The sequence below is a fragment of the Peromyscus maniculatus genome, chromosome 10 (genome assembly GCF_049852395.1).
Source record: "Peromyscus maniculatus bairdii isolate BWxNUB_F1_BW_parent chromosome 10, HU_Pman_BW_mat_3.1, whole genome shotgun sequence".
Taxonomy (NCBI): Eukaryota; Metazoa; Chordata; class Mammalia; order Rodentia; family Cricetidae; genus Peromyscus; species Peromyscus maniculatus.
Genome location: NC_134861.1, coordinates 72,370,190 through 72,384,892, shown reverse-complemented (window position 1 = coordinate 72,384,892; position 14,703 = coordinate 72,370,190). Strand labels below are relative to the sequence as shown.

The 14,703-nt window shown below is 43.8% G+C and overlaps 1 protein-coding gene across 5 annotated transcripts in view; it reads right to left on the bottom strand.

The window, feature by feature from the left end:
* Spmap2l (sperm microtubule associated protein 2 like) overlaps positions 1-14,703 on the bottom strand; it is a 52,433-nt gene that overhangs the window by 26,841 nt on the left and 10,889 nt on the right. For 3 of the 5 annotated variants that reach the window (XM_042257548.2, XM_042257549.2, XM_042257550.2), the window contains exons 2-3: positions 7,050-7,439; positions 3,310-3,343 (exon numbers count right to left, since the gene is read on the bottom strand). In XM_042257548.2, coding sequence (XP_042113482.1) covers positions 3,310-3,343; positions 7,050-7,439 — 424 coding nt within the window. The remainder of the gene's footprint in view (positions 1-3,309; positions 3,344-7,049; positions 7,440-14,703) is intronic. The other 2 variants (XM_015990471.3, XM_076546476.1) reach the window with 1 other exon arrangement.

Genomic DNA, 14,703 nt, shown 5'->3' with positions numbered 1-14,703 from the left:
AAGCCAGTTAAAGTGTATTCTCTGAGAAGGTGTGGTTAGTATTGTGTTGCGTGCACTATATTTCCATAGCTACACCTCAGACAGCCTAGCCTATCCTCAAATTCTATATACAGCCAAGGATGACCTTGAACTTCTGATCCTCCTGCCTCCTCCCACAAGCTGGGGTTACAGGATTGTGCCACCATGCCCAGCTCCCTGTCGTGGATCTCAACATGGTCTCCCTGTCTTTCTTGAGAACAGCATTACCTCACAGGGTTTTGTCTCACACACACACACACACACACACACACACACACACACACACACACACCCGTGTAGAAATAAAGAAGTACAAAAGGTTGTAATTTGTGAAAGGCGGGTGGGGGGGGGGACCACCAAAAAACCTGAGGCCAGGGAGACAGCTCACAGATAAACACCGCAGCTCCACAAGCCTGAGGACCTGGGTTTCCCCAGGACTCACATAAAAAGCAGGAGGCTGTGACACACATTATTCCCTCCCTACCCCAAAGTGAAATGGAAGGCAGAGAGAGTAGAATCTCCTTGGAGCTCGAGGACCAGCTAGCCTGTGATACCATCAGCATCTTAAACAAGAAAGTGGAAAGTGAGAACCACGCCTGAAAGCTGTCCTCTGACCTCCACGTTCATGCAGAGGCAAGAATACACCACACCTCCCTCCCTCTCCACTCCTCCACCCCCCACCTCCATGATCTGAAAGAGGCTCCCAATACCATCCATCCCCTTTGGTTCACCAGTGCCAAAGACAGTTTTTAAATCCTTACTTTGGGCACACAGCCATAGGTGTATTCTGGTCTGTGCTAATGGGACTCCTGTGGAATCCTTCAGGGAACATGCTCTTCTACATCTCACTATCTGGTTCAACTTCTGTCTTAGTTAGGGTTTCTGTTGCTGTGAAGAGGCACCATGACCACAGCAACTCTTATAAAGGAAAAACATTTCATTGGGGTGGTGTACATTTTCAGAGGTTTGATCCATTTTCATCATGGTGGAGAGCATGGCAGCGTGCAGGCAGACATGGTGCTGGCTACATCTTGATATGCAGGCAACAGGAAGTGGACTGTGACATTGGGAGTAGCTTGAGCATAGGAGACCTCAAAGCAGTGACACACTTCCTCCAACAAGGCCACACCTGCTCCACACCTCCTGATAGTGCCACTCCCTTTGGGGGCCACCTTCTTTCAAACCACCACATATTCAGAAAAAAAAATATTTTTTCTTTCATAGCTAACTAGGTACAATGAATTTGAAGAAGTAAACACATGTTTAGGGGTTTCATGGGCAGCTAATGGGGATGATATAATGTTCTTACATAAGGAGGCCCCAATTAACCAAACAAACAAAACCAAGTAACAATAATAAATAACAAGAAATTGTAACTAATCCTTACAATTATTTTTGAACTATAAAAACAAAGTAGATACAGAGAGCTGGAGAGAAAGCTGAGCAGCTGAGAGCATTTGTTGCTCTTACAGAGGACCCAGGTTCGGTTCCCAGCACCCATACTGAGTTTCACATATGGGTAACTCCGGGGTATCTGATGCTCTCTTCTGGCCTCCATAGAGATGCACATGATTCACACGCACGCACGCACACACGTACGCACGCACACACGCAAACACTCACACACATAAAGCAACGACAAATAAATGTTATCAACAAACAAACAAAAAACCAAAGTGGGTACACATTATTTCCATTGCCCGTTCAGCCACAGAGAAGTGTGCTCACGCTCAGCAGGTACACTTTATTTGGAGCAATGTGCATTTCTTGAGACAGGGCCTCGCTATACAGATAAAGCTGCCTCAAACTCAAGACCTCCCAGCTCTCAGCTCCCAAGTGATGGGATTCCAGGCAAGAACCATGACTTGATTTGGTGCAGACTTTGGAATGAAAACCTAGCAATACTCATCAAATACTACTTCTACCAGCCCTAACGCTCAAGTCCCACACGACCATGGGAAGCAACGGAATGCACGCTTTCTGGATTTCATTTGCTCTCAGTGAGTTCTCCTCCACAGAGCCACCTAGTGCCCATTTTCAGTTTCTTGTGAGAAAAATATTTTGTAAACTGCAAAGCATCGCACACAAATAAGGTGGGAATGTTTACTATCTAAAAAAGGAGGGGAAAAAAAAAACAAGGACAGCAGATAGAAAATCTAAAATAAGTCTAAATAATAAGCATAAATGTAAATGGGTTGTGATTAAAAATAAATATGAAAGGTTTTAACCCACTTTAAAAAAAAAAACAAGACGGCAATGTGTTATTATTTACTTATCCACATGAACTGCAGCTGTAGGTCCTTGGTGTTTCTCTTTACTGTTCAATTTTGGCCTCTTCTAAAGTACATCTCAGTCAAAGCAGGAGTTAGCATCTGTTTTCATCTGCTTTGGTGTTTACATCCGCACCTTTTCCCATTTGTACAGAAGGCGTTTGCTTATTTCATGAGCTGCTGTACCTTAGTTAGAAGCAAGGAGACTGATAGATTCACCTGGAGCTTCAGGCAGTCTCCGATACGAGATTGTCAGCGCAGACTCCTGTGACCCCGGAAAGTGCGGGTCTAGTACGAAGTGTGCCAACCACGACTATCCCAGGTACTTCGTGCTGTGTCTTTCCTCTTCCCTCCTTACTCTTTTATTGTTTTTGTTGTTGTTGTTGTTTTTGGTTTTTCGAGACAGGGTTTCTGTGTGTGGTTTTGCGCCTTTCCTGGAACTTGCTTTGGAGACCAGGCTGGCCTTGCACTCACAGAGATCCGCCTGCCTCTGCCTCCGGAGTGCTGGGATTAAAGGCATGCGCCACCACCGCCTGGCCTGTTTTATTATTTTTAAAGTTTTATGCGTATGAGTGTTTCGCCTGCTTGTATGTCTATGTACTGTGTGCATTGTAGTGACTGCAGAAGCGGAAAGGGGTGTTGGATTCTTTGGAACTGGAGTTACAGATGATTGTGAGCTGCCATGTGGGTGCTGGAATTGAACCTGGGTCCTCATGGAAGAGCAGCCAATGCCCTTAAGCAGTGAGCCATCTCTCCAGCCCCTTTCTTAATTAAGTGTGTGCTTATTTATTTCGGTGGTGGTTTGGTTTTAAGCAAACCCTCTACTGTTAATCTCCATCCCCGGCTCCCCTTCTTTCTTCTTCCCACAGAAACTGATTCTAAAAGGGTCTTTCACAAAGGGAAGCATGGAGACTCCTCAGAAGCCCCGGGACAGGCTTTCTCTCAAGTTCTCCAGGAGTCTAGCCCCTAGCTCTGCTGATCGCCATTTCAGGGGTGAGAACGGTATTATTCTCAGTCTTACCATTTCCTTATACGGTCACGAGAAACAGGGTGTTCTAAAAGAAAATAAAAGCAAAAATTAGAGTCCACAGGAATTAAAGATCTCAGGATAACATCACAAATCAAAAGAGATCACAAAAGTAACTATTTGGGCAATAATATTGAAGTTAAATCTATCATGCCATGTACTAAAACAAACCACACACAAATCAAGACGTTCACGTTTTTTGAAACTGGACTGGAAAAAAAATAGAACATTTAATCACCAGATTTTAATCTTCTAGGATTAAAGCTAGCCAAAAAGATTAAAACATTTAGAACTTAAAACTTCTGTGTGTCCAAAAGAATATTATTCAGCTATAAAGAAAAATAAAATCATAATATTTGCAGGAAAATAAATGAAACAAGAATTGTATTAAACAAAGCAACCTACACTCAGAACGACGAAGACCACATTTTCTCTCATACGCCTATACTAAATTTTAATTTTTATATGTGTGTGGCTGTGGGATATGCCACAAAGCCACAAAGGGGACCACGAGAAGGGGGAAAGAGGTCTTAAGAAATGGATAAAGAAGGTAATAGACGATATGTAACCTGAAAGTGGATTTGGGGAGAAGGGAGAATGGGGGAGAAAGATCAACAAAAATAATGTATAAAAATGCAATAATGCAACCTATATTTTATATGCTAACTTCCAAAAATTTAACTCTGCGTATGAAAAATTTAAATCTATAGAAGAAACAAAATAAGTATCAGACAGCAAATGGGATTAATGCTTAATAGTGTTAATATTTGAAAACTACCAAAGTACAAACAGAAAAAAATACTAAACTATGTGACAAGAATAAAAGAAGCTAAGAGTATGAGTTAAATTCAAATATGAAAATCCATGAAACACCAAAAGCACTTAAAAAATCAACTTTACTTATTTTTTATTTATCAACCTTTCTTATAATCAAAACAATGCAAATAAAGACTGAGACTTTTTTTTTAAGCTATCAAATTAGCAATGTTTTTCACAAAGGATAAAGTGCTAGAAGGTGAATGGCGTGCACATCCTGTGCACAGCTAACAAATGTTTAAGTTAGCACACTAGAAAGAGTAAGTTGGGACTGTGAGTCAGCAAGGTTTTGACATTGTAATCCAATTCTGTTTCTAGAAATGTACCCTGAGGAAATTGTTTCAAATGTGGGCCAAGATGTATGCATAAAAAATGTTCAGTGAGGTGTCTTTGACAGGAAGAAACTGGTAAATCTGAGGTATCTATATCAGGAGATATGATTAAGCAAATGAAAATGCATGCATAGAAATGCATGGTTTTGGTAGAAAAAAATGTGGTCCATTATATAAGGTCACCATATCTGGAGACCTGTCAAAATAGACATCATAATGACAGACTGTTCCAGACAGAGTCACTTCATGGGAGTTTTTAATCACATGTGAAGGCTCTGAAAGAGCACATTCTCCACTTGGAAGTGTTTTCTGGAAAGGAGAGCAGTACCAGGGAGAGACAGATTAAACTCCATCTTTGTTACTTTATCAACTACATGATCTTGGGCAATGGGATTAGGTTCTGTGAGATTCAGTTTCTCTCTTTCAGATTGGAGGATAATAGATCTGCGTAAAAATCAAAGATAGACAATTAGATAGATAGATGATAGATAGATAGATAGATAGATGATTGATAGATGATAGATAGATAGATAGATAGATAGATAGATAGATAGATAGAAAGAAAGAAAGAGACAGACATAGATAGATAGATGATAGATAGGTAGGTAGATAGAAACAGACAGACAGATGGATGATAGATAATAATAGATAAGTCACCTGTGTGTGTACATGCATGTAAAGCACCTTGCATATATGAATGGTAGTTGGAATTACTAGTTACAACTTTAGTGTAACTATGGCTTTATTAGATCGTTGTTTGAAAAAAAAAATGCAGCCATCTACAGACCTGGCTCCTAGAAGTGCCTGTCCTCTCTAGGAGGTGGCAGCCTGTGGAGGAGACAGTTGATTAACTGGAAGAGAGGACGGGACTCAGACATTTCTAGTTGTTCTTTTAAAGGCTAAACTCGGTCTGACCTAAGGGAAGGGGGAGAGCAGTTTATGACTCTAGTGTTCTCATCCACAAAAGTCGCAGCTTTTATTCTAAGGGCTTTTCCTACACTGCTAACTTCAGTTTTCAGCTTCAGACACACAGGTCAGTGTCAACACAATGCTGAACCAGTCCTAACGACCATCTGTAAATACAGGTGATAGGAATGAGGAATGGAACTATTACTCTTTCATTATGTCTCCCAGTGAACTTCACTTCTCATAAAAAGACACTTTTGAAGTTACTTCACTCATTGGCAGGATGGAACAGCGCTGGAGTGGCCAGCATTAGGTCACGTCCCTAAAGTGGTCTTTAGGTCATGTCACTTCTAAAGTGGTCTCAGATCAGACTCAGCTGTAATTTAAAAATCTGGGTCTCGGTCCACATCCCAGATCAATTAAGTCACATTCTCTGGAGGTGGGACACAGCCATCAGTATTTTTAAAGGAGATAAACGTCTGGGGCTTCCTACAATATCGTTTAATGGCTAAGAGCAACGGCGGGGGAGTCAGACTCTAAACTCTGACCTTGGGCGTGTATACTCCTGCTCTCTGTAACTCGGTGGTGTGGTGTAGGAAATGGGTCCCCAAGGCACTTCAAAGTTAAATAAGACCATATACATTAATTACTGCACGGTGCCCCAACAGTAAGTGTCTAGCAATGGAAGCCGTCATTCATTCCCCAAATTTATAAGATGCTGTTTAAATTTCTACAGATTAAAAAAAAAAAAGTGAAGAATGCAGTGTAAACTGAATTGTGAACAAGCCCTAATTTCTATTTCCGTGGGTTTATGTGCTTACGACTTCTACTCATCTGAGCTTATTTATATGAATACACACAGGAATAGGCTACAAAGAGGTGCATCTGATTTTTAAGATTAACAACTAATTCAGGGCCATTAATCTCAGCACTTGGGAGGCAGAGGCAGGCGGATCTCTGTGAGTTCGAGGCCAGCCTGGGCTACAGAGTGAGATCCAGGAAAGGCGCAAAACTACACAGAGAAACCCTGTCTCGAAAAAAAGAAATAAAGAAAGAAAGAAAGAAAAGAAAAAAGAAAACAAAACGAGAATATACACTAAAGCCTAGAGCATTCTTTAGCTTTTCTTAATACAGGAATCCTCTCTATTCCCGATTTCACTTCTGGTGGTTTCCAGTCAACTGAAGCCTGAAAATATTAACTAGAATCCTCTAGAAGTCAATAATCTGTAAGCTTTAAACAACTTTCATTATAACATTTTACTATCGTTCAGTAAGACTCTTGCTTTAACCTCTGACAGCACCTAACTTAAAAGTTAAGCTTTATCATAGTTATTTATACATTTAAAATAACATACTGTACATGAGTTGGTTTCAGACATTTGGAGAATGCCTTAGAAGGTCTTCCCTGCGGACAAGAGGGGGACTACAGCATTAAAATGGGGGTGACTTTTGGAGGGTTGCCAGGGCTTCATCACTCTTATTTCTTTGTCTTAGTCTCTCATAGACAGATTTTTTTTCATAACATAATATTTTATTAGTTCTTTGAGAATTATGTACATGCATACAATGTATTTGCATCATATGCACCCCACTCCTAACTCCTGGCGGATGCGCGCCCACCCCCATCTCACAGATCACCGGAGTTCACACATCGGGAGAATGCACGTTCAAGGGGTGTACCGGTTTGCGGACTGCGCCGGGCGGGTCTGAGTAAACAGCGCCTTGGTCCTCCACGTTTTCCTCCCGTGCGCACAGGAGAGGCTCGGCGACTTCGGGCACGCTGGCTGTCCCCTGGTCTGAGGCGCGCTGGCAGAGTTTGGGGACGCCCCTCCCGTGCAGAAGGCCGACCCTGCTGAGCATCCGAGGGGCGTGGCGGCGGGCGTCCGGAAGCGGCGGGCAGGGGAGCTGGGCGACCTTTGGTGGTGGCAGCGCGCGGTGATGGCGCTCGACCGATAGGGGGCGCCCGCAGGGGCTTCGCCGTGGCGGGTCCGACCCGGCCCCGGGGCGGGGGGCGCCGGGTGGTGGCGGGAGCAAGGCGGGGCTTGTTTGGGCGGTGCCGTGTGCAGGGCGCTGCGTCAAATATTGATATATTGACATCATAAAATTTGTCCTATGAGAGCTTAAAGGCGTTACCCAAAGGCACAGATTAAACTGGTGTTGACCGTGGAAAGGTGAACAGAATTTTGTTTCTTCCTCAAAGTTTACTTTTTTTAAAAGGTTTATTTATTATTTCTTTTTAATTACGTGTATGGGACAAGTGAGAAGCCGGAAGTGGGTGTGGAATGCCCTGGAGCGTTGAAAGCCTGCTGGCCTGGGTGCTGGGCCCTGGGATCCTAATTCCTGTCCTCTGGAAGAGCAGCCAGTGCTCTTAGCCTCCCAGCATCCCTCCAGCTCCCAGAGGTTAGTTACCCTTGATTCATTCATGAAATGAATTAAACTCAGGACACTGAGAAAGTTCCCCGCAAGGCACTGCCAGGGAAGCGTCTTCACTGATGTATTTGTGGGGAAAAAAAAAGGTTTCCTTGCATAGGAGTCCCGGCAAGAACCCATGTATTGAGCAGTTTCTTCTAAATGAACAATGTATCAGTGAACACCAGCCAAGAAAAATGGATTAGCTTGAAGAAAAGCAAGAATAGGATTACAGAGCACTCCCTACCAAAATCGTCATTAAAAACAGGAGAGGAAATGTAAAACAGTTTCAGAAAAGCACTCATGAACTCACAGAGATCCATCTGCCTCTTGCCTCCAGAGTCCTGAGATTAAAGGCCTGTGCCACCATGCTCAGCTTAAAATTTGTTTTCAAAACAGCAACCTACCGCAGAACAGAGCAGGTGAGATTGTAGAGTGAAGAAAAAAAAAGAATTCAGTTGCTGGCGTGTGGCATAAATGCCCGGTCTTACTCAGTGACACAGTGGGAAGTAGAGGATGGAAAAGACCAGTGGCTACAACCATGACGGAAACTGTCACCGGGGGTCTAACGGAGGGGTCGGGATGAGCTCTCCTCATCCAGCCACGATGCCCCCACTGGTGGAAGAGTCGGGCACCAAGTGTGACACCCCAAGTGTGACACCCCAAGCGTGAGTCCCAAGGAAGCACACAGTGCCAAAAGGAGTTTGTCCTGACTGAAACAGTCCTCTCAGTCCGTTGAGTGTGGTGTGCGCGAAACAGGGCAGCCAGCAGAACTAGTTAAGATTCTACAGACCGTGTAATGAAACCCACAACGTGGGCTGTTTCACTCAGTGTTTCTAATGAAGGAATGAGGTTTCGAAGAAACAGTAAGTGCTAGCAATGGTCCCCAAGGTGTGGACCCATCTGTGACCTAATTGGAACAATTAAAGGATAAAAAATACTCTTTGTTTAAGACCAATTTTTTTTTAATGTACAGTCTAGCCTAGCCTAGAACTGCCTAGGTAGCCCAGGTTAGCCCTGAACTTGCAATCTGTCTGTCTCTGCCTCCTGAGTGCTGCTGTTACAGGCATGCACTGTCTTGTATGACTTTTTAAAATAAATGCATTTGTGAGACAATTAGGAAGCTTACTATTTATTGTTGATATTATATAGCATTAGAAAAGTTACTGAATTTTGATTGGTGTAACAACGGCATGGTTATTGTTAAGTTTTAGATCCTTAGCAATTATAGGTATTTATGGGTGAAATGCCATGGAATCCATAATTTTCTTTAAAACAAATTTGTCCTGCAGGATGCCCCCCAAAATTGGGGGGGGCAGTGAAGAAAATGCCTAAATTAAGCAGAATTTCAAGTAGGGCACTGGTGGTGCACGCCTTTATCCCAGATCTCCGGAGACAGAGGCCGGGAGATCTCTGGGTGAGAGGCCAGCCTGCTCTACAGAGTGAGTTCCAGGACAGGCTCTGTCAGAGAAACCCTGTCTCTAAAAAACAAAACAAAACAAAGCAGAAACCACATGATTCCCAAAACTGATCATAATTGTTGAAACTAGATGATGGATACATGAGAATTTATTATATCACTCTTTATTTTGAGTATGTATACTTGAAGATTTCTAAAATAAAAAACCATGTGCCCTGAAAAAGTGTGCCCAACTTTTCAAAGTGACACTAATGATGTCAACTCTGTATGTAAAAAAACAAAAACAGGCTGGAGAGATGGCTCAGAGGTTAAGAGCACCGACTGCTCTTCCAGAGGTCCTGAGTTCAATTCCCAGCAACCACATGGTGGCTCACAACCATCTGTAATGAGATCTGGTGCCCTCTTCTGTATACATAATAAATAAATAAATCTTTAAAAAAAAAAAAAAAACAATAAAACAAGAAAAGCAAACAAACAAACAAACAGACCCTTTTTAACAAAATACTAGAAATAAGTATTTTTCTATGATACCAAGCTGCCTGGCAAGACATCCCCCCAGTGCAACAGTGGACTGATAGTTATGGGGGCGCCAACTGCTCTCTGCTGAGACATGAGGCCTGTTCTACAGGAATTATTTCATGCTTGGCACTATAAACATGCTCAAAAACCCATGGCTGAGGGGACCACAGGCACACGGGGGAACCTGCTGCTGTTTTGTTAAATGGTCGTACTCTCACACTGCATTCTAAATCTTTATGTTTACACCTATATATTTGTGTTGCTTTCACTTCCGGTCATGGAAGCTTCGTTTTGCAGAAACAGAGGCAAAACAGAGTCAAAACTGGTCAAAGTGTCAAAACCCTGAGCACAAAACATGTAAGAGCAGATGGGGAAGAGAGCTGGGACATGCTGGCTTCTGGACATCAGAGTCTAGTTCACACAGCAACTGAGCAGCTGTGGTGACCCGCACAGACCAGCACAATATCAAGCCAGTCAAAGACCAGCACAATATCAAGCCAGTCAAAGACCAGCACAATATCAAGCCAGTCAAAGCTCCACGGTGGAGCAGGGAGGAGCCCCAAGACTCTACCCCTGTTAGAGGAGGTATGCCGTTGATGGCTGCTGAGGTGGGGAGAGCCACTCCATTTGGGAACAGGAAGTTGGTAGACTGCTTGTGCCCCAGAAGATGGCCATGAGCACATGGGCAGTACTAATGGGACTCTGGATTGCTGATGACATTTTTTTAAAAAAAAATATGGCACGAAGTTAGGAAAGAGATGAGGTAAGGAACATAAGTCCCTAGCCTAAACTCACGGGGCTCCTGCACCTCATGGAGAGAGATAGTGTGTGTGTGTGTGTGTGTGGTGGGGGTAACATGGTCATTACATTCCATATAACTGTGTGAATCTTTCAAAAATTAATTTCAAAAACAAGAAACTTGTGGCTAGTGATGCATTTTTTAAAGCAGAAAGAGAAAAAATATCTCCAATTGTGTCACTTATTTTAATGTGACATCTTCATCCCACATGGACAGCTAAATAGACACAATTATGAATACACATTTGCCTATTTTGTTGTCTCTCTAAAAGCTTATATATTTAAGTAGGCAACAAAATTTAATTCAAGAATATATTGCTGAGCACACGTTGGTGGCAACATATGCAGAGAAAACAGTTGTATTAAAATACAGACTCTCTGCAGGCCCTCATTTGAGTCATAATTCAAATAGGTCAACTGCAGTATCCACAGCACACCTGGAAAGCCAGCACAGGAGAGGCTGGTGCAAGAGAAGCTTCAATTTGAGGTTAGTCTGGTTTTTGTAGTGAGACTTTATCTAAAACAAACAAACAAACAAAAACAACAACAACAAAAACCCCATCAAACAAAATAAATAAGCCAAACAAACAAACAAACAAAAAAAACCCACAAACTCTAAATAGTAAAAGTCTCCATAAGGATTGGCCAGTCCACCCACCTCATTCCTTAGACAGAAAATGTGCTCAGAAAACCAAGAGTCAATTTCTACTTCCTGCCTCCTGGGTCAGTGCTCGTCCTATCCATATTCTGCTTTCTCCTCTTGGAACTGAATGCTCGATTGCGGTGGGGCCAGGACTCGAGAACAGCCGTGTTAAAATGGCCACATTTCTTTGGGGACTGTCGGCAGCAGTAAGTTTGCTGCCTTAATCTTAAATGCCCTCCTTTGTCCTGTCCCAGTTAAGTTGTTTGTGTGAAAAATGTGCAGTTGGGTTCCAGAGGGTGCTGGGGATCAGTTCCCCTGTGGTTTTTCCTGTTTGGGAAACAGTGTCTGGCTTGCCTCCGGATACAGAGTAACCATTCCTTGACCCCTGCTGTTAGAGGGGTATATAAACCCTTGTTGGTAGGAATAAAGAGAGCTGCTTCCCTGATGAACTGAAACTGGGTGTCTAGAGTGCTGTTTAACCTTGGCGTCCCTCACCAGATTTCCTGCTCCCGCTGCCCGGGCCACAGTAAGTGGAGGTCTCACCGAGACCTGGAAAGAGGGGTAAGCGAACGAGGATCACCCTAAAAGGAGGGGTGGAGGATTGAAACATTGGTACGTACCATGGGTAATTCTACTGCAAAAGCTCAGTTGGCCACTGAGGAACAGGAATTAAGTCAAGTAAGCAAGGAACAGGAATTAAGTTAAGTAAGCAAGGAACAGGAATTAAGTCTAGCACCGCACTCACATTTGTGGACACCATAGCTGAAGCAAGTCCTTGGTTTCTGATGGGAGGAGATCTGAATATTCCAGATTGGGAACAAGTAAAAAGAGATTTACAAAAGATGTTGCAAGAGAAAGGTGCAGATAAATTTCCTATAGCTGCATTTTCTCTATGGAGACTTGAGAAAGATGCTCTTCTGACTGATAAAGTGAAAGAGCAACTTTCAGAGTGCGAGCAAGCATTTGCTAATGCTCAGGAGGCGGAGATGAATGAATCTTTGAAAGGGGAAAAGGAAGAGGTCAAGGTCCCCTGTAAAGAGCGTATAAGGATATTTGTGAAAGATTAAATAGATGAGGAAGAAGATGATGATCTTGCCTCTGTCTCAGATTTAGTAGAGGAGGAAGAGCAGCTAGAAAAAGAGATAGAGGAACTACAACAGAAATTGCGCCGGGCAAAAGTATATTGGCAAAAAAAATAAAGGGGGGTGGTGGTATGGCATGAAACATATCCAGTCATTGGAACTCAGAATCAAGCTGGACAGGTGGTCCGAGAGCATGTTCCTTTAACTTTAAAAGATGATGCCTCAGGGAGAAGCTGAGTTTATGGAGTTTAGTAAGAAATCCACCTGTGTTACTGCCTGTGAGTATTGATAGCCCTGTTTTTCCTGCTGTATTTTCTTCTAATTGGACAATTGGTACTGCTGCCAGCAATGTAAAACTCCAAGACAGCTGGCAAGAATAATACCAATGATATCTCCTTGAATCTGAAAGGCAGCTTTCATGATTGCCTAGTCCTGAGTAATACTTCTTTGGCAGACTTTGTAGGTAGTTCCAGCATGTCCCATGCTGTGGGTCTCCAAGTGCTCCCTTCCCCTTTTGTTGTTTGGAATGGTGATGTGGGAGGGGAGGGACTACTAAACTGTTCAGTTCTAGATTGTAGCTTGAATAATTGCTGGAGTGCAAATTGTTCCCATGCAGTGATTGTGAGAATACCTGCATTTGCAGTGATGCCTCTGGAGAGTCCCTCTGATCAGTTTCCGCTGCAACTGAAGAGGACAGGAAGAGACTTTGGCATTACTGCCGCAATTGTTGCGGCTGTGGCTGCATCTGCTGTTGCTGCTACAGCTGCTGGGCTTGCATTATCTCAGACTGTTCAACAGGCTGCCGTTATCAACACATTATCTGAGAGGGTGGCTGGTGCCTTGGACATTCAGCAAACAATGAACAGACAATTACACTTTGGAATTCTGATGCTTAATCAGCAAGCAGCACTGTTACAAGAACAGATATGTTGTGGATACACCAACATACATTATGCACTTATGGAATGTCAGAAGTTTGTATAACCCCTCATGCAGCTTTTAATGCATTGGCCAAGGTTGCAGAATTGAATGCTTATTTGCAAGGGCCTTGGAACGGGACATTTTTGAACTAAGGATTAATGAAACTAGAGTTGTTCCTGTAAATGAGTGGACCAGGTGGTCAATAATGTCGAAAGCTGCTGGGTGGATTACTAGATGGGCAGGGTCTGTTTCCCTCTTATTAATCTGTGCAGGCGGTATGGGAATTGGGTTATTTCTGCTATGCCGATGGCAATACTAGTTCACTCGACACTGACAGGTAACCAAGCAAGCCCTTCTGGCCATGTCACCCTCTGAATCTGCACAAGTATGGTTACAAATGTTGGACAGATAGTACCCAGAGATGGGCAACTCCTGTGGTCCTCATGCAACCTAAGGCAGGGGGCATAAGGGCAGCCCCCTGTGATGGGTAAGTTTGGGGATTGCAACAGGTGACCTAAGACAGGGACTATCTGATCTTCCACAGGCTGTTCTAGCCGATGTGTTCCTTTTAAAAATAAAAAGGGAGGACATGTCGGCAGCAGTAAGTTTGCTGCCTTAATCTCAAATGCCCTCTTTTGTCCTGTCCCAGTTAAGTTGTTTGTGTGAAAAATGTGCGGTTGGGTTCCAGAGGGTGCTGGGGATCAGTTCCCCTGTGGTTTTTCCTGTTTGGAAAACAGTGGCCGGCTTGCCTCCAGATACAGAGTAACCATTCCTTGCCCCCTGCTGTTGGAGGGGTATATAAACGCATGTTGGTACAAATAAAGAGAGCTGCTTCCCTGATGAACTGAAACTGGGTGTCTAGAGTGCTGTTTAACCTCGGCGTCCCTCACCAGATTTCGTGCTCCAGCTGCATGGGCCACAGCACAGGACCACAGGGAAGATGTTGTACATCCAGCCCTTCCTCTTAGTTGTTGACCTTTAGCACAAAGGCAGCATGGCTCCCTGGCCCTGAAACATTTCCCTTTCCCAGAGGGTGCCTCTTTCTCCCACGCAAGGCCAGTCCGGTCCTACCAGTCTGGTCGCTACAAGTGTGTTTACAGGTTTGGGATCAACTGAGTTGGCTTTGCATGCTGGTCCATGCACCCTTGGCCAAGTACTAGGTCTCAGATTCCTCATCGGCAAACCAGGAACCAAAATTGTAAAAGAAGAGAGCGAGAGCGAGAGCGAGAGCGAGAGCGAGAGCGAGAGCGAGAGCGAGAGCGAGAGCGAGAGCGAGAGCGAGAGCGAGAGCGGTCTGTGATTAAATGGAATGTCCATGTCGCTCAACTCTGCAGTCTGTTACAGCTTCTCTTGTCCTGTAAATTGCCTGTGGCCATGTGAGGGGAGCAGCAGTCAGCAATGGAGCTTACAGAACACAGCCCAGAGGATAACAAAGCTACCCTGGGTCCATCCTGGAGGGGCAGAGCCCGGGAGGATTGTCTCCAGAATGCCCCTTGCTTCTGCTGAGCTTCCTCCCGCTTGCTGCTGCTGAGCACGTCCTGC